Below are 22753 nucleotides of genomic sequence, written 5' to 3' on the forward strand. Positions count from 1 at the left end.
CTACGTACGCAGGCTTTCGGGGCCCCGCTTTTGACGACTATTGTGGAGGATGTGTTTTTGTTCATTCTTACTGATTGTGGTCTGTTGGTCAGAAAATTGAGGATCCAGTTGCGGAGCGGGGAGCCTAGTTCCTAGGTTTTTGGTGGGTATGGTCTTGGGTATGGCCTGTAATATGCTCATTTCGATAGCGGGAGGAGCATGCTGCTTAATAATACGATCTGCAGTCGTTGGGACACGTGGCTTGCATGCTGGCATGGTTGAAACTTTTTGGCTTGCCCTCATCAGCTTATGTTTTTGAGTGTTCTGATGAGTGTAGGCCCAAAAGCTTTGACAGAATGCCTCTTTTTCTGCAATACTCAAGTTGTGTCCCACCAAACAACTCAAACCGACAACCTACAATTAAACAAATTAAGTTAGGTTACTGTTCTGAGTTAAATTTAATGAGAACCCAAAGATTGCAGGTGGAGCTAGGCGACTGAGTGCTTTGAAAACAAGATCGAGTTTTGGAAAAACAATGCCCGGTCATTTGGGGTAGCCAATGGAATTTGGCTAAGACTGAAGTGCTAGGTTTGCAGAGCTTATTTGGGGACAGTATATGTAACAGCAACAACTTGTATTCATACAGCGCCTTTAACGTAGTTCCAAGGCACTTTACAGAAATGTGATTCAATACATGGCAGAGAAAGGAACTTATTTAAGGAGGAGCTCGAAAAGCTGATGAGCATAATCCTCTTTAGGGCGCCACAAGTCCCAATTGTATTTCTGTTGCTCTGTTACCTCTGCTGCAGAGCACTACATGTACAATATCCTGGTTTAAGGGATGAATTCAGCAGGGGTCCCGGTGCACCATGTTTCACATTGTCTTGCTTCAGGCAATTTTTTGGAGTTAATCCATTTGGCAGTGCTGAATAAATAGTGCTGATTTAAATGGACTTTTGGCCAGCTTTCATGCTGGTGCTCCAGAATTCCAGTGGGTTATCAGGGAGGAAGTGTTCACAAAATAAGTGCTGCAACTAATTCCTCCCTTGAGATAAATGATCACAAGAAAGAATAAACAAAGATTATTTTCTCCCTCTCTGTAAAATCTTGTAAAGTTGCCCCATTTTAATGGTGGATACAGTTCTCATGTGCATTAAATATTTTATCAGCGAACTGATTGTTCAAATGAGATTTATCACAGATAGTCAACAGAAGACTGTCATGTGGAATGAAAATCGCTTATTGTCACAAGTAGGCTACAAATGAAGTTACTGTGAAAAGCCCCTAGTCGCCACATTCCAGCGCCTGTTTGGGGAGGCTGTTACGGGAATTGAACCGTGCTTCTGGCCTGCCTTGGTCTGCTTTCAAAGCCAGCACTTTAGCCCTGTGCTAAACAGCCTCATGTTGTATGAGAGGGACAAAATAAACAGATATGTAGGCATGTGAGGCACTCTCTACCTTCTTCACAACAGGTTAAATACTAAATGCAGCATAACAATGGAGAGAGAGCAGGGGAAATAACACTGGACTGCACACTCTTCTGTCAGTAATTATAACACTTTATTCATATTGGATAAAGAGGGTGTAATATGTCAGCAGAAAGTGTTAGTAGACTATTTAGGTGGCACGATGGCACAATGGATGGCACTGCTGCCTCACGACTCCAAAGTCCCGGGTTCAATTTGTTGTCGTCTTTACTTTGGGGGTGAACCACAAGCTGTTCCTTATATTGACCAAATGACCACACAAGCAATATGTTAACTCAAAAACACAGGTTATTAAAAGCACAAGACTTGTATCTCTATGCAGTAACACATGCGGCTCTGTACTAAACTATACCTAACGACTAAGATGATCTTTACTTAACTTCGAGTGACCGGCACTGTGCGAGATAAGGGATGGATTTTCCAACCCCCGCCCGGCCGGAGAATCGCTGGGGGGCGGCATGATTCCTGCCCCGACGCCAGCTGCCGAATTCTCCGGCGGCGGTTTTTTGGCGGGGGTGGGAATCGTGCCGGTTGAGGGCCGTTGGCAGTGGCCCCCCCCCCGGCAATTCTCCACTCCACGATGGGCCGAGCGGCCGCCCGTTTTTGGCCAGTGCCGCCGGCGTAAATTACATAAGGTTCTTACCGGCGGGACCTGGCTCTGCGGGCGGCCTGCGGAGTCCTCGTTGGGTTTCACGCCACTCTTTGGTGCCGGTACGGCCCGCCCGCCGGATACGGGAGAATCCCGCCCAAGGCCTTTATCCGGATCCACGTGGTCGGTTTGGAAGTGGTTGGGTTCGTCTCAGCTGGGCTCGTCCTTCAGGAATGGTCAAGGATCCTTGAACTTGGTTGTTCTGCTGCAATTGGTCGCACACAGGCCGGTCTGAACTACATTAAAGGTGCTGTATGAATACAAGATGTTGCTGTTACATATACTGTCCCCAAAAGAGACAGATTTCTAGTGTGCAGGGCTTTTCATTCTTTGCCTCTTTCGCGCCCTTTTGGGCGGTCCTTACTCCAGGTCCAATGGATCGATAGGGTTCTCGATCACCCTCATCGATCTCAGCCAATTACGGCGTGGATACCTCGATAGCTGGGCGGGTCCTAGCTCTCATTGTCCCAGGCACGTAGGCCTTTCCAAATAAGGGGGGGATAGCGCCGGTTAGTCTGCTACTGTTGTAATTCCTTGATTTAAATTCTATTGTCCTGGGGGAAATGGTGATCAACTCTTAATGTATATAAGTTTCAGCCAAGTCTGATTTCTTTGCGCATTGTCTGTGTCCCAAATTGACCACAATTCCCATGGTCCTTTGCAGGTGGCCATTTTATATGGCTACAAATTCTGGCCTTGGGTGACTGTGTGGAGTTTGTACTTTCTCCCCGTGTCTACGTGGGTTTCCTCCAGGTATTCCGGTCTCCTCCCACAGTCCACAAATGTGCTGGTTAGGTGGATTGGACATGCTAAATTGCCCCTTAGTATCAAAAAGGTCAGATGGGGTTACTGGGTTATGGAGATAGGGTGGAGGCATGAGCGTAAATAGGGTGCTCTTTCCAATGGCCGGTGCAAACCCGATGGGCTGAATGGCCTCCTTCTGCACTGTAGATTCTATGATTCTATTTATCCATGCTTTTTGCTGATTAAAGGACTCCATACCTGCAAAGTAATCGGGGAACAAATGAACCAATTTCTTTCTTTAAGACTGTGAGAAACTTCCCTCAGCTGTACAGTAAAAGTGAAAAGTTTGACCTGGTTGCACCGGAAGTTAGTGGGCTTAACAAAGGGAGATTGTGGAACATCATTACGGCAATGGCAGAATGCAAATGCAAATCCAATTCACATTGACTCCTTCCCCGATGAGCAATTCTCACTGAAACTGCGTCAACTGCAGAGATAGGAATTATACTATTTGGCACTACTTCATAGCAGAAGGAAAAGTTTTTTTTTTAAACTTTCTCTCAAGGTTAAAAATGTAATGAGGTTGTGAATATACATTTTACTTAGATTTAAAAACTGTAAAGCGTTTTTTCCATGTGATTGTATCAGCACTATTTTCTGATTCCGCAATCAAAAAGGCAGAGTCCCATTATGCCTGGATCAACGTTCTTTCCAGGATTTTCCACAAGAATAGAGCAAGATATGTATTTCTTTTAAATGCATTCATGGGATGTGATAATCTTCAACTCCACTTTTCTGCCTTATCCCCATAACCCTTAATTCCCTTACTTACTAAAAATCGGTCTATCTCATCCTTGAACAGTTCTCTGCGGTAAAGGATTCCACCGATCCAAAATCCTGAGAGAGAAAAAATTCCTCCTCATCTCCATCTTAATAATAACAATAATATTATTATTAAATGGCAACCCCTACTTTGTGATTATACCCTTTGGTCCTAGACTCTCCATAAGGGGAAAGAAACTTTCAGCATCTTCCCTCACAAGCCCTCAGAATCCGATGCTTCAAAGAGGGCATTTCAGCATCAACCTTTGGATCTGGAGGTACATCTAGGCCAGACCAAGTCAGGATGGCAGATTTCCTTCCCCCAGGTGGGTTCTTATAATAATCGACAATGGTTTCATGGCCACCATTCGACTTTTAATTCCAGATTTTTATTGAATTCAAAGTTCACCATCTGCCGTGGTGGGATTCAAACCCAGGTTCCCAGAGCATTACTAGAATTATGCTTGGACAATTTAATCCTAACACTCCATTATGCTTGTGATCCAATGGGAACCACTTGATGGTGGGTCCTATGCCAGGACCCAGGTCAGATTACAAGAGTTCAGGGTGTGCTCCCACCACGTTTATCATCGTTTGGGCATCCAACTTTAATAAGGATCTTTAGGAAGATTCCTAATCTTTGAACCTATCCAGGAGCATATCATGGGTACCTCAGTGACATGACTACCGTGGGGCAGCACGGTAGCACAGTGGTTATGGTGTAGTGCAGTTGCTTCACAGTTCCAGGGTCCCAGGTTCGATCCCCGCCTTGGGTCACTGTCTGTGCGGAGTCTGCATGTTCTCCCCGTATCTGCGTGGGTTTCCTCCGGGTGCTCCGGTTTCCTCCCACAGTCCGAAGATGTGCAGGTTAGATGGATTGGCCATGCTACATTGCCCTTAGTGTCCAAAAAAAGGTTAGGTGGGGTTACGGGGATAGGATGAAGGTGTGGACTTAGGTGGGGTGCTCTTTGCAAGAGCCTGTGCAGACTCGATGGGCCCAATGGCCTCCTTCTGCACTGTAAATTCTATGTTCTATATGTGCTAATATTTGTTGCACTGCTGATGAAAATTAATTCTGAGCTTTCTAATAACTTAAATCATAACATCATTAGCTAGAGTAACACTTGAGTGCAGTGCAGATGGGGTGCTGCATTGTCAAAAGTGTTGCCTGTCAACTGAAACATTAAGTCAAGGTTCACCTCCCTTTTTTTGGTGGAAGTAGCAAATTCTTTCATCGGCCCTTGAAGAAGATCAGAGCATTTTCCTAATTGGCCAAAATTGTTCCCTTAACCAACAACATTAAAAGCAGATTTTGTTTGTTCATCTAATTTACGGTTGGTGGGATTTTGCTGTGTGCAGCATTATTTTATTATTACTGGGGGCTTTTCACTGTAACTTCATTGCAGTGTTAATGTAAGCCTACTTGTGACCATAAAGATTATTATAAGGATTACTATTATTCCATTTGGAATATTGTGAGCAGTTATGGACCCCGTATCTAAGGAAGGATATGCTTAGAGGTTCACAAGAATAATTGCAGGAATGAAGGACTTTCAGATGAGGAGCAGCTGAGGACTCTGTGCCTGTACTTGATGGAGTTGAGAAGGATAATTGAAAATTACAGAATACTGAGAAGCCGACAAAGAGTGGATGTGGAGAAGATGTTTCCACGAGTCGGAGGACTAGAACCCAAGGGCACAGCCTCAGATTGAAAGGATGATCGTTTGAAGCTCAGGTGAGGAGAAATTTCTTCAGCTACAGCATGGTGAATCTGTGGAACTCTTTGCCGCAAAAGGTTGTGGAGGCCAAGTCATTGAGTGTCTTTAAGACAGAGAGAGATAGCTTCTTGATTAATAAGGGGATCATGGATTATGGGGAGAAGGCAGGAGAATGAGGATGAGAAACATATCAGCCATGAACGAATGACAGAGCAGACTCAATGGGCCGAATGGCCTGATTCTGCTCCTATATCTTATGGCCTTATGGTCTAGGCTATCACACTGATTACATAACAGTGATTAGGTTTACTAATGCATCAGACGTGAAGCACTTTCTGATAATCTGAAGATTTAATTAACACAACGGGCGAAATTCTCCAGTATCGGCGCAATGTCCGCCGACCGGCGCCAAAAACGGCGCAAATCAGTCCGGCATCGCGCCGCCCCAAAGGTGCGGAATCCTCCGCATCTTGGGGGGCTGAGCCCTAACCTTGCAGGGCTAGGCCCGCGCCGGACTGATTTCCGCCCCGCCAGCTGGTGGAAAAGGCCTTTGGTGCCCCGCCAGCTGGCGCGGAAATGTCATTGCCGGGCGGCGCATGTGCGGGAGGGTTAGCGGCCACTCACGGCATCCCCGCGCATGTGCAGTGGAGGGAGTCTCTTCCGCCTCCGCCATGGTGGACCCCGGAGCCCACCTTGTCCCACCGGTAAGAGAGGTGGTTTAATCCACGCCGGCGGGAGAGGCATTCTAGCAGCGGGACTTCGGCCCATCCGGGCCGGAGAATCGCGGGAGGGGGGGCCCGCCAACCGGCGTGGCGCGATTCCCGCCCCCGCCGAATCTCCGGTGCCGGCGAATTCGGCAACCGGCGGGGGCGGGATTCACGCCAGCCCCCGGCGATTCTCCGACCCGGCGGGGGGTCGGAGAATCTCGCCCCACATTCTTTCTTCATAATGTGAGGAATTCAGTGCAAGAAGTAGATTTTCAAACTCATCGGCGAAATTCTCCCGAAACGGCGCGATGTCCGCCGACTGGCGCCCAAAACGGTGCCAATCAGACGGGCATCGCGTCGCCCCAAAGGTGCGGAATGCTCCGCATCTTTGGGGGCCGAGCCCCAACATTGAGGGGCTAGGTCGACGCCGGAAGAATTTCCGCCCCGCCAGCTGGCGGAAACGGCCTTTGTTGCCCCGCCAGCTGGCGCGGAAATGACATCTCGGGGCGGCGCATGCGCGGGAGCGTCAGCGGCCGCTGACAGTTTCCCGCGCATGCGCAGTGGAGTGAGTCTCTTCCGCCTCCACCATGGTGGAGACCGTGGCGGAGGCGGAAGGGAAAGAGTGTCCCCATGGCACAGGCCCGCCCACGGATCGGTGGGCCCCGATCGCGGGCCAGGCCACCGTGGGGGCACCCCCCGGGGTCAGATCGCCCCCCCAGGACCCCGGAGCCCGCCCACGCCGCCTTCTCCCGCCGGTAAGGTAGGTGATTTAATTTACACCGGCGGGACAGGCAATTTATCGGCAGGACTTCGGCCCATCTGGGCCGGAGAATCGAGCGGGGGGGCCCGCCAACCGGCGCGGTGCGATTCCCGCCCCCGCCGAATCTCCGGTGCCGGAGACTTCGGCAACCGGCGGGGGCGGGATTCACGCCAGCCCCCGGCGATTCTCCGACCCGGCGGGGGGTCGGAGAATGTCGCCCCATATCTTTGGTGTCCTGTTAACATCTTTACCAGGTTCTCTGCAAAAACTGGATCGTGTAGTTCAAATCCAGTCAGTGATCAAACCTGATACATTGGCATGGAACACCCAAATTGTTTATTTTCTCACAGTATGCAGAGTTCTTCTTAAGTCTACGGCGCAATCAACTCATCATAACACAAAGAACAAGAGCCTAGACTTAGTTATCAAATTACTTGGTTTCCCCTAAGATACAAATGATGTGGTATTTATATAACATTTCACATGTACTGTTGGTTGAATGTATAAACATGCTGTTTTTTTTGACTGATTAAATATATCTTCATGCTTCTTATGTGCTTTATGTGTCTTGTGGAAGTCTGTTCTTGAATCAGCTTAATCAACAAGTCAATTCTCATACTTTGGGGGGTTTTCAGACAGTATCAGTCTGAAAAATCAAGACAACCAATTAGTAGTCAGTCAGCCATAGCATAGGGGCTTTGCTCTGCAGAGCCTTCTGTCAGTTCTATTTAGTCAGAGTTTCTACATCTTATTTCTGTGTCTCTTGTAAGGAGTCTTATGTCTTTAGACACTGACAATATTTTCTTCCTATTTTCTGGACAGGGAGGGAAGATTCCAATCAGGTGGACAGCTCCAGAGGCGATAGCTTACCGCAAGTTCACTTCAGCCAGTGATGTTTGGAGTTATGGAATTGTCATGTGGGAGGTGATGTCATACGGAGAGAGACCTTACTGGGAAATGACTAATCAAGATGTAAGTACTCCTGAGCATCATACCTTGTAGACAATCAGTGAAGAAAGCATTTAGCTTGGAAATTATTGCTGTCAGTGACACACAAATTAAATTAAATTATTTTCTCCATTATTTTAGTAGAGGCATTAACACATCTATCTTTAAAAAAAAACCTCCGTTAAACCTAAAATCAAGCCTTACCAATCAATAAATACAAACCGAGTAAGATATTGGAAGGTAACCAGAGCAGAATAAAAATGCAGTGCAGAGTTGACAGTTTCAGCAAAGCATAGGGGAATTATGCAATCCTTCAATTCAGTACATACAAACCATGGTGCCTATCAGGAGACCAGCGCGTGAACATCATAGGCACAGCCAATCTTACCCTTCCCAGAAGGAAAAGGTAGTTTGGACCAGTCTTCTTATTTCTGCAATTTACCATTTCTTCCCTCTGGGCTACCCAAAACGCAAACACTTACACAGCCATTTCCATTCGAATTCCAGAGGATGTTTTACCTCTTGGGGGAATCTGGAACTAGAGGGGGCACAGTTTCAATATCAGTATCTTCCATTTTACACAGACTTGAGCAGGAATTTCTTCTCTCAGAGGGTCATTGCTGATTGGAATTCCTCCATCCAGAGAGCGGAGAAGGCAGGGTCTTTGAATATATTCAAGGCTGAGTTAGGTCTTTTATCCACAAGGCAGTCAAGGATTGAGGTCATGACTATATCAGCTATGGGGTGCGATCTAACAAAGAAAACAGGGGCAAAATTCTCCGGATACAGCGCGATGTCCGCCGACTGGCGCCCAAAACGGCGCAAATCAGACGGGCATCGCGCGTCAGTGGGGAACGGAATGCTCCGCATCTTTGGGGGCCGAGCCCCAACATTGAGGGGCTAGGCCGGCGGCGGACGAATTTCCGCCCCGCCAGCTGGCGGAAAAGGCCTTTGGTGCCCCGCCAGCTGGCGCGGAAATGACATCTCCGGGCGGCGCATGCGCAGGAGCGTCAGCGGCCGCTGACAGCATTCCCGCGCATGCGCAGTGGAGGGAGTCTCTTCTGCCTCCGCCATGGTGGAGACCGTGGCGGAGGCGGAAGGGAAAGAGTGCCCCCACGCACAGGCCCGCCCGCGGATCGGTGAGCCCTGATCGCGGGCCAGGCCACCGTGGGGGCACCCCTCGGGGCCAGATCGCCCCACGCGCCCCCCCCCCCAGGACCCCGGAGCCCTCCCGCGCCGCCTTGTCCCGCCGGTAAGGTAGGTGATTTAATTTATGCCGACGGTACAGGCATTTTAGCGGCGGGACTTCGGCCCATCCAGGCCGGAGAATCGAGCGGGGGGGCCCGCCAACCGGCGCGGCGCGATTCCCGCCCCCGCCGAATATCTGGTGCCGGAGACTTCGGCAACCGGCGGGGGCGGGATTCACGCCAGCCCCCGGCGATTCTCCGACCCGGCGGGGGTCGGAGAATTTCGCTGCAGAGTCCCATTTTGGGTGGGATTAGTGGGAACGACCCCGTTATCGAATGGTACTATGTTATTTTTTTCGGGCCTCAGTGGGGAACGTCCCACTGAGGCCACACTGAGTCTCATTTCCTGCACTGAGGAACTCCACTTGCCAGTGAAGGAAGGGTTCAGGGTGCCATTCAAAAATGGCACCCCAATCTCTCGACCCCCCCGATGCCGCAACTCACCTGTTGGAGGTCCTCAAGCCCCCCATGCACCCCACCTCATATGGGCAGGGCACCCACTGGCCCAATCGCCGACACAGGCAAAATGCCACCTGGGCAACTTGGTACTTCCAGCCTGGCCCCTGGCAGTGCCCCTTCCAGTCTCGCTGTGCCACGGTGCCTTGTGGCATCAGCACTGCCAGGGTGCCACCATGCCCAGATTTCAACCAGCTGCGGACCTCTGATCGCCTGAGAGAGCCTCCCCCCCTCCCCAAACAAGTGCCATTCAGCCTGGGTCCCATTTGTGGGGACCAGTGTTAAATGGTGCCTGGCTGGGCGGGGTCCAGATCGCAACGTCTTGTGAGATCTGGTTAGACCTTGGGAGGTGTAACAACCATCAGGAATCCCGGAAGGGGCCTCTCGTGGGATCTACTGGCTGCGTCCCGTCCCGATTCCGGTGGGACGCGGCTGATAAATTGCGGCCATGATCTTCTTGAATGGAGGAGCAGGCTCGAGGGTCTGAATGGCCAATCTCAGCTCTTATTCCTTATGTTCCTCTCACTATCTGCTGCAGCCTTTTGCCGCACCTGTAACCGAGAGATCTGCTAAATCAGTACAGAACAACTCTCTCCTAGTCTTTATGCATGAGCGAAGATTCGCTTTCTGCATTAACAACAGCCTTAAACCCCTTTCGACTTTTTGATTTTTGTCGGATATTGCACAAAGGAAATCTAATTCCTTGCAGTGAGCTTGCTTACTGAGCCAAATTTCCATTTCCGGAGAGCAGAAATATAAAGGCCCTGTTCAACTGAGAACTACTTTCTGAGGTTCTGGCAAACACGTGTCAGACCTCTGTTGTTCTCATCAAACTCAATTACTGTGGTTAAAAAGCCAGTGCTCTTGCCATGCAGAAAATTGCCCAGAAATGGAAAAGAATTGAACTGTACCTTTTTGTGACACGCGCTCCTGGAAGGCAGTACTCCTAATCAGAAGTGGAACAGTGGATTTTAAGGGACACATTTGATGAGTAAAGATCAGCTACGATATATCATGTTAGACTGCCTCATTAAGAACTAAGCCTCGACGCAGTGAGCTAAATATTGACAAACACAATAGCGTTCCCTTTTTGAAAGAAGAGCGCTCTCGTGGTCGGAGCTGCAAATGCGTGTGGAGATTTTGTTGGAAGTGTGCTAAATTGTAACGAAGAGGGGTAAAAGCTGAGTGTGACATCAGGTTCGTGTTAGCATTTGAAAAACATTTGCTTTGTTTGCAACAGGTGATAAAGGCTGTGGAGGAAGGCTATCGCTTGCCAACTCCCATGGACTGCCCAGCCGCTCTTTACCAGTTGATGCTTGACTGCTGGCAGAAGGATCGCAACAGCAGGCCCAAATTTGAAGAAATAGTTAGCATTTTAGATAAAATGATTCGCAATCCATGCAGCTTGAAGACATTAGTTAATGCCTCCACGAGGTATGTTGATTTCTGTACAATTACAATTATTTAAGATATGATTTGCAAAAGCGCATCAGGGAGATGAGGAAATTTTATTTTGACGCAGTGAGTTGTTGTAATCTGGTATGCATTGCCTGAAAGGATGGGGGAAGCAGATGCAATACCACCTTTCAAAGGGGAATAGATTATAATGCTTGAAAGTGAAATACTTACAATGAAGAAGAGCAAAGGGAATGGAACAAATTATTTTGTTCTTTCAGAGAGCTGGTTCAGGTGAATTTCTGTGCCTTCTATGATTCTAGCTAACTTTTCTACGATTAGTTTTCTTAAGAATATTGACGATTATTCCAGCTGTTGAAATGTACATTGAGAATTTACTACAAGGGACACTTTACCTAATTCTTTCATGGCGTTCCTGGTCATAAACACCTAACCACCAACAGAAGCTGCGATGGCTTCCCGAGAAATCATGACATTATGCCTGCCATTCATGCATGGCACAATATTCATTATTATTTAGCTGAGGGCATGTATCCTGTGGGCGAGTCTGGTCTACACACGCTGCCTGTGGAAAGCATACTACCCCTAATTTTTCTGCCCACCAAATTTAAAGGAGACTGGATTTGCGGGCAATGTGGCTGCAGTTTCCTGGCATGCACAGCTGCTGGATGAAGTTCCCCAAGAGCAGTGTGCACTTGTAAAATCTATCCTATTGGAGGACCCTGTGCTTCCACCTGGAACAGTAGCTGCTGCTGTTAAATGATGTGAAGTAACTGCCATTCAGGAGCACAATAATAACTTTGCCTCAACAGCCATTTGAAGTAATTTTAGGTGGAAAATTGGGGTACTGGATGCAAAGTAAAGGTCACTGCTGGCACCTTTGTTCTTGGTAGCAACTAAATGAAATGAACCTTTGACCCCTGTCAGGAGTCCCACTTTGGTTTTCTTTTGCCTTTAAATTGTGCGAATGTAGCTTGGATTTTTGAGGTCTTGTGGGATTTTTGTATTTGGTAGTAAATGTGAATGGGTGAGCTGATAACAAAGAAAGCTAAAGGATTTTATTGATGCATAAATAATATATTGATTAGGTACAGCAGGTCAGGCAGTTTTATGGCACAGTGGATAAAGTCCTTGCTTGCGAGTCAGAGGCCGGGATTCTCTGATTCAAGTTCACCAAGCCACCGTTGCCAGCGGGAAAGGAGAATTTGGCACTCAGCCAAAGCTCCATTCACTGCAGTGGGAACGGAGAATCCCGCCGGCATGAATGGATGGAGAATTGTGGCCAGAATGTCCGGGTGTGAGACCCACAACAGAACTTGATGGCTGAGGGAACTAGGGACCCAGTTCAATTCCGGCCTTGGGTGAAGTTGTGGAGTTTGCACGTTCTCCCCGTGTTTCCATGGGTTTCCTCCGGGTGCTCCAGTTTCCTCCAACAGTCCAAGAATGTGTAGGTTAGGCGGAGTAGCCATGATAAAATTGTCCCTTGGTGTCCAAAGGCGTGCAGGTTAGGTGGGGTTACGGGGATAGGGCGGTGGAGTGGGCCTAGGCAGGGTGCTCTTTTAGAGGGCCAATGCAGACCCAATGGACCGAATGGTCTTCTTCACTGTAGGAATTCTATGGTCCTATAGTTCTATGGAGGGAAGTACATTGTTAGCAACCTGTAGATCCTTTCAACACACACCAATGGTAGGCAGAAAGCAGGAGCGATTCCTGGTCAGCCATGTCATAGAATGAAAGTTGGAGCCTCCACCATCAGTATACAAAGCTCTAGACTTCAACATACATGTGAAAAGTGCATGTATGCCCCAGCATTCACGGACTTGCTGAGTGATCTGTGACACGCCACCACCACAACAGATCAGTGTGCTGTGCTGGGAGTGAGTTTACAAACATACAAACATTAATCTGTTTCAGCTAGCCCCATTTTGCATGCAGCTGAGCAGAGCAAGGGAAAGGGAAACGTATGAAGAAATAAGTCCTGGTCTCAAATATAGCTATTCCAACAACACGGTGGTATAATCAACTGGGTAAAAGGCTTCAAACAGGCCAGGAACTAGGAATAGTTTATCTTAATTATAGCCAAATAGGATGTCATTTGTGACTTTGATAAGATCTACATTTCTGCTGTGGTAGCAGCAGCAACATGATTGAAGAAATTAAAATGTGGAATTCCAGGAAAGATAGATGCCGATTTTGGACAACACATTCAAGGTCTTTGGAGAAGAAAGGGAGTTGACAGGTGGGAGAATAGTTCACAGAAACGGTGGGGTCAAGTATTGGATTTTAAAGTAAATAGCTGATGACACATTAAAAAAAGAGGGGAACAACACATAAAGGGAGAGATCCATTAACATTTTCAGCTAATAGTGGGGCCTGGTGGGGGGGTGTTGGGTGGTCAGCAGTTCAGCGAGAATAGAATCAACTGAACAGGAGGTGGGGCTCATAGATAAGGTGGACCCAGAGAGGGCACGAGGGGATAAAAGAGAAACTAGAGGAAGATGGTAAGCTTAGGGTTAGGATGGTTGGATGGTCTTGACCTAATTGACAAAGAAGTCTATGAGCTCTTTCCACTTTATTTTGGAGTTGAATGGGGAGTAGACAGGGTTTAAGAAAATGGTTTGCAGTAGTGAAAAGAAGTGGAGGGTTATCCTTGCAATTCAGGATGACTCTAGAAAACTAAGCAGTTGTAACAGATAAGAGCAGGACACCTTACAACACTTTATATGGTACATCCAGACCTGGCGTTGATGGGTATCTCAGTTGTCGACGATGGGCTGGATACTCCAATCTCCCAGCTGCATATTTCGCCGCGGCGCCATTCTATACTCCCGCCGCTTGTCAGTGGGATTTCCCAATGAAGCCATCCCATGCTGCTGGGAAACCCAGGGCATGGGTGCACTGCTGGCGGGAGCAGAGAATTCCAATGGCTGGAGAATTCTGGCCCATATGTTTTCAAGTCTGCATTCCTTGTACTTAAGGGAGTGGGGGTGAGGGCTGCACCAGGGGAATGGCCAGATTGAGAGTGGGTTATGGTTTTATTGAGGACTAGGGCATCAAAGATGGAGATGAGGACATGGTTGAGTAGATCAATAGCTACATAAATGTTGTGGGGAATGGAGGGCCAGAGGATAGATAGTTGGGGTTTTGAAAGTGCAGTTGTACATGAACTGAGTGATGTTTTTTTCCAGGGAGGGACATAAGAGGGGAAAGGGAATGAAGGTTGGAGAGTAATGTAAAGAAGAGACCTGAGATGACCTTATCTGGGATTGATATGATGGAACTAACGAGATCATATGAGATAGCGAGATGACGGAATGGCCATGGATCTGTGCTGGTGGATTTGTGCACAGGGGGGAGATTTAAAGAGGATACGGGGGCAGTAAACACAGAAGAGAAAGCACAATGAGTTGAGATAAAGGTTGAAATGGCCGAGAATGAGACATTGATAATGCAGAGAGTGGGGGAAGAGCGCAGTGATGATACCACAATGAGAAAATGTGTTTTGTACTTGCGGGGGTCAGGAGAGAATGATGATTTTGAATGAGACATGGGAAGCGTGGAACATGATGAGATGTTCAAAGGACGAGAAAGTGCCAGACAGGTAGACAATCAGGTCAAAGTGATATTTTGTGATACGCATTACAGCAGCCAGACAGGGAGGATTCATTCAGGAGAATGGTGTCATCACCACTCAGCCAGGTCTCATTTCTGCCATGATGTGGGTATAATCATGCACAATAATTTTTTAAAAATAAACTTAGAGTACCCAATTATTTTTTTCCAATTAAGGGGCAATTTGGTGTGGCCAATCCACCTAACCTGCACATCTTTTGGGTTGTGGGGGTGAGACCATGGAGACATGGGGAGAATGTGCAAACTCCACACAGACATTGACCCGGGGCCGGGATTCAAACCTGGGTCCTCGCCGCCGTGTGGCAGCAGTGCTAACTACTGCGCCACCGAGCTGCCCTTTCATTCACAATAACTTAATGCACGGCATGACCCTTGTTCTCAAGTGTTCACAAATAGTAATAAGGATGACAGGAAGAAATATATAAAATATTAAAACTTGAAAACTAGAAAAGGAGAAAGACAGATCTTCCTGAACTGCTGAGAAGAACCTTGAAAGCGGGGGATTACAAAACAGAAAAAGGTTAATGGCCAACTCGTCTGTCGGCATCTCCAAAGGGAAAGATAAGACTCCTGCCTCCGTCTTGAGACTTCAGGGCTGCACCTTACGTGAAGTGTTTGGTGCTTGCAACCTGTGCAGTTTCAATTTTTCTTTCCTTCCTTTTGATCTATTGCCAAGATTGTCCATCTGCGATCTATAATGGGGCTGACCTTCAATGTTAAAAAGGAAATAAAAAAGTTTATTTGATTTAAAATGGAACAAGAGTGGGAGCCTGACAGGGGTCATCAGGCAGGAAATATAGTTATCAAAAAAGATTTGGCAATCGCATGAATTTCAATATCCAATCTTCAAAACATTTATTATTAATGCGCTCTGGTGTCCTTTTTTGCATTCTAAACATGCTTATTAAATTTGAAATTACTGTCAGTCACAGGACTGAAACATACTGCAGTAGCAGCAATACAAAAGCAAGCACTGAATCAAGTATAAAATAATAAATTAACTGTTAAAGAACAAAGGAACAAGCGAGGAAATATATTCAACATATCAATCAGACCACAATCCATACCTTTCCTACAATATAAGTGTTTACAGTTCTGGCCTCAATAATGATCGATATTGGCTGAAATTTTCCGGTCGCTGTGGTTCAATTTGCCCGCCGGCAGTGCAGCCCCGCCAGCGGACTTTGTGGCGGCTTGGGGTGGTTACAATGGGAAATCCCACTGACAATCGACGGGAAGATAGAATCCCGCCGCCAGCTAACGGCGCACTGCCGAGAACGGCTGGCGGACCAGAGAATCTCACTCGATGTGTTTAAAGTTTGATTTTAATAAACTGAAAACTTTAAGCCAGAATTTTCAAAAAATATTTTTGTTAGGTTGGTGAAACCTGCATATTATTGACAATTCATTTTCCTTTATTCAAATAATACAACTTAGTTTATTGTTAGATGTCCCGCTTTATTAGAGAGGTAAACAGCACTGAACCTGTGACCAAGAAGACAGCAAACAGCAGATGTTGGTAATTCGAAACAGAAATACTGGAACACTCAGCACGTCATGGCAGCACGGTAGCACAAGTGGCTAGCACTGTGGCTTCACAGCGCCAGGTTCCCAGGTTCAATTCCCCGCTGGGTCACTGTCTGTGCAGAGTCTGCACATTCTCCCCGTGTCAGCGTGGGTTTCCTCCGGGTGCTCTGGTTTCCTCCCACAGTCCAAAGACGTGCGCGTTAGGTGGATTGGTCATTATAAATTGCCCTTAATGACCAAAAAGATTAGATGGGGTTATTGGATTATGGGGATAGGATGGAAGTGAGGGCTTAAGTGGGCCAGTGTAGACTCGATGGGCTGAATGGCCTCCTTCTGCACTGTATGTTCTATGTCAGTCAGAACCTATCCAGAGAACACAAGTTGACATTTTGGATATTAAATCCTTCTTCGGTGCTGGAAAGAAATTCAGTGATGGACAGCATTTAAAAATGATCAAATCATAGAAAAGGCAGAAGGAGGGAAGAGGAAATACATAACAACTGCACACAGATTAGATATAAAAAGACCTAAGAAGTACAAATAATGGAAAGAAAGCATTTAGATAGAGAACCGAGGTGGGAAAATGGAAGAATGGTATGATCTAGAATTTACTGCTCGAAAGGGTGATGGAACCAGTTTCAACAGCAACATTCAATTGGATCTAGGAAGAGGGGGAAAAAATGTATATCGATGTGGAAAGAGTGGGGAGTGGGATCAACTGGGTAGTTCTTTCGAAGAGATATAATGGACCGAATGGCCTCCCTGTGTACTGGAAGATTCTATAATCTAAATGATTTGTGCGTGAGACAAAGGGCAGCACAGATGTGAGAAATTTTAAAAAATAAAGACACCTATAATGCACATTGTGAGAACATAAAGAAAGGAAGGTATAAATGGGAAGCATGAAAAACAAACTAACATTTTCTCACAGCAAGTAGCCAGGGTGTGGAATGCACCACCTGTGAGTCTGGAGGAGGCAGGTTCAATCGAGGCATTACAGAGGGAATTAGATGATTATTTGAAACTAAACAATGGTTACGGGGAGAAGGCAGGAGAATGGCACGAGGTGAAATGCTTATTCGGAGAGCTGTTGCAGACATGAATGGCAGAATTGTGAAGAGGACTAAGGAGGCTACAAAAAGATAGGTTAGGTGAGTGGGCCAGGATCTGGGAAATGGAGTATAATGTGGCGAAAATGCGAAATTGTCCATTTTGGCAGGAAGAAGAAAAAGAAGCATATTCTCTAAATGGTGGGAAATTGCAGAGCTCTGAGATGCAGAGAGATCTGGGTGTCCTAGTGCATGAATCACAAATCACTAGTATGTTGGTACAGCAAGTGATTAACAAAGCTAATAGGATGTTATCATTTACTGCAAGGGTAATTGAATCCAAGAGTAGGTGGTGATGCTTCTGTTTTGCAAAGCATTGGTGAGATCGTGCGAGGGATTATTTCCCCCGCCCCCCAGTCTCGTGTTTCTCGGTAGCTGGAGGTGACGCACCATTTGCTGGTGGCAGGATTCTCCATTCCCGCCGCTGTCAATGGGAAATCCCATTGAAGCCACCTCACGCTGCCAGGAAACCCATGGGCGGCAGTGCACTGCCGGCGCGACCAAAGAATCCCGCCGCTAGCGAATGGCCAGAGGATTACGGTCCAAGTCTGGAGTAGTATTGGTCTCCTTGTTTAAGGAAGGATGTAAATGTGTCGGAAGCAGTTCAGAGAAGGTTTATTTACTAATACCTGGAATAGGTGGGTTGTCTTCTGAGGAAAGGGTGAACAGGCTAGGCTATTTCTAGTGGATTTAGAAAACATAAGAGGCAACTTGATTGAACATAAAAGATCCTAAGGGGACTTGGCAGGGTGGATGTGGAAAAGATGTTTCCTCTTGTGGGAGAATCTGGAATCAGGGGCCACTGTTCAAAAATAAGCGGTTAACCTTTTAAGACAAATGAGGAAAAGATTTTTCTCTCAGAGGATTGAATCTTTAGAATTCTCTTCTTCAAAATGTTTTGGAGGCAGGCTTTGAATATTTTTATGGCAGAGCTAGATATATCTTTGATAAACAGAGTGCGGGGATGAAAGGTTATTGGTGGTAGGTAGGAAAATGAGGTTGTGGCTAAAATCAGCCATGATCTTATTGAATGGTGGCCTACTCCTCCTAATTCAGATGTGTGTATGCCCTCCATCTACACTCTAACAGTTCTGTGATTCTGTGAGAAGATCCCAGCAACCCAAAAGAAGATTTATTTTCACTCCACTATTTGTAGCAAGTGCACAAGTTTATTTAAAATATATATACCTATGTATTTATGATTTTGCTATAAAGATCGAAGAACAGCACAACCTATATTTATAACGCATCTTTAATGTCATAAAACATCCGAAGGCACTTCACAGGAGCACGTGCAGGTGTAGTGAGGGAATTCCTGAAATTGAGGCCTAGGCAACAGAAGGCAGAGCTGTCAGTGGCGGAGTGATTAAAATTGGGGAAGCAGAAAGATCAGAATTAGAGAACTGCTGATATCTCAGAGGGTTGTATGGTTTGAGGAATATACCGAAATAGGGAGGAATGCGACCATAGAAGGATTTGAAACAAAGATAAGAATTTGAAAATCAAGACGTTGCTTCGGTCAATGAGCAGAACAGTGAAAGGGGAATGGGACCTGGGCAGCAGATTCTTGGATGATATCAAGTTTACAGGGGGTGGAATGTGAGAAATAAGCTAGGAATGCATTAGAATATTCAAATCTACCAGGTTCGATCCCGGCTCTGGGTCACTGTCTGTGTGGAGTTTGCACATTCTCCCCGTGTTTGCGTAGGTTTTTCCCCCACAACCCAAAAGATGTGCAGGGTAAGTGGATTGGCCATGCTAAATTGCCCCTTAATTGGAAAAAAAATGAATTGGTTACTCTATATTTAGAAAAAAAAAAGAATATTCAAATCTAGAGAAAGCCTGAATGAGGGGTTTTAGGAGCAGCTGATCTGAGACTGAGGTGAATGTGTGCAATAATATGGAGGTGGCAATAGGCAGCATTAGTTACGGCACAAATAGTTGATTGGAAGTTCATCACAGGATCAAATGTGACACCAAGGGTGCAAACAAACTGGCTCAATCACATACTGCTGCAAAGGATAGGGATGGTGTCTGTGGCTAGAGAATGGAATTCGAAGTGGAGACTGAAAACAATGGCTTCAATCGTCCAAATATTTAATTGGAGGAAACTTCTGCTCATCAAAAATTGGATGTTGGATAAGCAGTCAGTAATTTATCGACGGGAAAGTTGAGAAAGCTGGTGGTGTGATAGAGCTGGGTGCCATCAGCATGTGTGTGAAAACAGAAGAATTATTTCTCCCCCCTCCTAACAATCTATGCACCATTACTCCCTAGTGTCAACGGGAGAGAGGGGAATAAAGAAAAGCGAAAGAAAAAACAATGAAACAAAAAATTAGTTTGATTAATTTGGCTTTAACTTAGCTATTGAACTGTGACAGGGCAGTCACTGTGAAAGCATGTTCTTCCCGTTGAACTCTTCGTCTGATGCACATTGCATGACATTGAATGGAATAGGAGTTGGGTGAAAATCCTGCCCCTTGCAGATCAGAGTGCTGTCAGTTGTGTATTTTCAAATTGTCTCCATATCCCTGTGGATTGCAAAATGACTGCCCTTCCTGTGTACTCTAATAATGGGTGTTATAAGACCTACTCTCTGACATCTCTTCATCATTAAAATGATGATTAGGCTGCATTAACCTGAAAACGCTTTTAGAGTAATATGGATGCACAGCGCTAAATTATACTGTCCACTCATGCCAATCTATAGTGAGTAAAGAGCAGCATTCTGTGCTTGAAGTCAGTAACTGCCTACATTCAACCCCATCCTTTGGTCTTTCAAAGATAAAAATGATTGGGTAGGATTTTAGTTTCCTTGTAAGTTTAGAGACTGCAAGGAGGTTCAAACCGATCAAAGCGGATTCATTAAACTATAATTTTATGTCTTATGAAGCTTATTGAATTGATGCGGAGACTAGTATGAGACAAAGAACCAAAGGTTGTTTCATATGTGTTGTCAAGTTGATGCTGAATTGACTTCAATTTTCTTGTAATTCATGTATTGCCATTAAACTGAAACTATTTTGCGATGGGACGTTTTGAGAAATACAACTTGGAAGTCTTTATCTTATAAATGTGTGCATGTGTAGTTTGTGCGAGCTACCTTAGCCCTCTGCTCTTTTATCTTCGGCAACATTCTGTCCAAAGTCCTGGGTCCTTAAAAAAAAACAGCATTTTAACCATGTCAGAAACTATTAAAATTGAATAAAATAATTTTTCTCCCATTTCAATGATTGTGTCTCTCATTTAACCGTGTTCATTAAGGAGCTAGCTAACTGGTAAGGCCTCTGAGTTGACCTATCACGCAGTTTCTGATTAGCACAGCTGATTTGCCCAAATTGCTGGAAAAGGGAAGCCTTTTTCAGCGAATAGAGTCCTATCCCTGAACTTCAACTGGAATTTAAGTGGGTAATGCATTGGCCTGGATATTCGTTTATGGGTTGGAAGCACAGATCGAGACATTTCCTGGCTCTGCAATCTGACCCAGGAGGAAGTGCCCCAGATTTCCGTTTTAGGATGGCGTGTTCTCTGTGAGTCAGGCCCGCCCTGCCGGCCCCGGAGTGTGTGCGCAGCCTGCCGGTGCGGAGGTCTGACCCTAAGCCCCAGCTCCATGTCCAATAGTTTTTAAAAAGCAATAAAAGAAAAACAACCCTCCAGTCCTCATTCCTCACACCCCCTCAACCCCCATACACTTCCGATGCCGCAGCCATGATAACGCAGGCCACCTCATGGCCTCTACCCACCCGCCATGTCCCTCCATGCCAACCTATGCCCCCCCTATCCAACCCCCAAGGCCTTTATAGCACCTATGCCAACTTAGTGCAACTCATGACCCCCACCCACCACCTTTAGCTCTTACATCGAATGTGCCAATTCACCCAGTGGGTGCAATTTAATGGAAAAGTTCCTCGGTGTCATTTGTGGTGGGGTTTGCTAGGAATTTCCCGCCGGCGAATCCCCCACCACGATCTAATAGCATTTAGTCACTTCTTTGGGTCCTGGGGAGTGTCTCACCGGTTCAGCCCACACTTAGAGGGTGGGATTTACCGACCACCCCACGACATGTTTTTCGGCAAGGGAAGAAGCCCGCCAACAGGAACTACCAGTCACGCTGTTGCCAACTGGAATTTTCCGCCGGCATGAACACCGGGTAAATCCGGTCACTGGGGAGCTGAACTCCGAGATTGGGCCGCCATTTTGAAATGGTGCCCCAATCTCTAAATGGGCTTGTGGGTCTCCCACACCCATGGGCACACCCCTCTATGGACACCCCACAATGGGGTCCCTGGGGGTCCCCCTCTTCCGGCCCCCACACTCCTTATAGGCCCCTCCGAACAGGACCCCCAACCAGCATCCCCCAACCTCCAACAGGCCCATTCTTAACTGCCCTGAATACCCCCACCCTTCACACTCCCCCTCTACCTTCCTTTCATGGGCATGGCCCCCTTCGGGCCCTGACCCTTGGCAGTGCCACCCTAGGCACCCTTGCATTGGCATCCTGGCAGTGCTTCTGCCAGTTTCGCAGTGCTGCGCGGGCACTTTGGCAGTCCCAGGATGGAAGTGCCAAGATACCAGCCGGGCAATGCCAAGATGCCCATGTTCCAAGGGGAGGGCCAGCGGGCCATCCTAAACCAACCCTGGCCATCCAGGGCCTCTGATGGCCTGGGAGACCACCGGGTGCCGTTCCGCCTGGTCCATATTTGTGGGGACCAGTACTGAAAGGCGCCGAGCTGCAGCCTTCCTGGGGAAGCTGGTAGATCCTGGGAGACGGTAGATACTGGCGATAGGTAGATTTCAGGCCAACTTATACGAGCACGGCTTGGTCCCGCCCATTTTAAGCGGGTTCTTAATCTCGATGCCACGCAGGACTTGGGTAGAACCCGCGAGATGTCATGGCTGTCAGGATGCCTGCGGGAGGTTTCACAGGAATCTACCGGCCATGTTCCCTCCCATTGGGGAGTGACGTGGGTGGTAGACCGTGCCCAGTATCCCACCATGGGTAGACGTCAGGAACCATGCTGTTGAATTAAGTGCAGTCTTTATTTATAAACTCCCCCCAAAAAAACACTACCCCAGACAGGAATCCAACACTCCGGCTTTCTCCAGGATCAAGTTTGTGGATTTGGAAAATATCCCGATTCTGCACTCCTGACCCAGGATCGACAAATCAGACCAATGTTGCTGTTGTAACTCAGTGGCAAGGAATTGATAACCACACGTTATAGTGGTCCAGTGGGTATATGTGTGCTGCTCACTTACTGCTGTTAGGATCAGATACAACAGACAGAAAAGACAATGGAGAGAGATGCTGATTGAAGGGACCCTAGCTGCCCACTGACAGCAGAGAGATCAGGGGCGTCATTCTCCGACCCCTCGCCGGGTTGGAGAATGGCCGTTGGCCGCCGTGAATCCCGCCCCCGCCGAAGTCTCCGCTCCCGGAGATTGGGCGGGGGCGGGAATCCGGCCGCGCCGGTTGGCGGGACCCCCCGCTGGATTCTCCGGCCCGGATGGGCCGAAGTCCCGCCCAGGAATTGCCTGTCCCGCCGGCGTA

General features: G+C 47.2%; 1 protein-coding gene across 5 annotated transcripts in view; it reads left to right on the top strand.

Annotated features, from left to right (window-relative positions):
- The window catches only part of LOC140429747 (ephrin type-A receptor 5-like), a 457733-nt gene that overhangs the window by 418576 nt on the left and 16404 nt on the right, over window positions 1-22753 (top strand). For all 5 annotated transcript variants that reach the window (XM_072517111.1, XM_072517112.1, XM_072517108.1 and 2 more), the window contains 2 exons: window positions 7689-7838; window positions 10758-10951. In XM_072517111.1, the coding sequence (XP_072373212.1) occupies window positions 7689-7838; window positions 10758-10951 (344 nt within the window). The remainder of the gene's footprint in view (window positions 1-7688; window positions 7839-10757; window positions 10952-22753) is intronic.

This window comes from Scyliorhinus torazame, chromosome 9 (assembly GCF_047496885.1).
Source record: "Scyliorhinus torazame isolate Kashiwa2021f chromosome 9, sScyTor2.1, whole genome shotgun sequence".
NCBI lineage: Eukaryota > Metazoa > Chordata > Chondrichthyes > Carcharhiniformes > Scyliorhinidae > Scyliorhinus > Scyliorhinus torazame.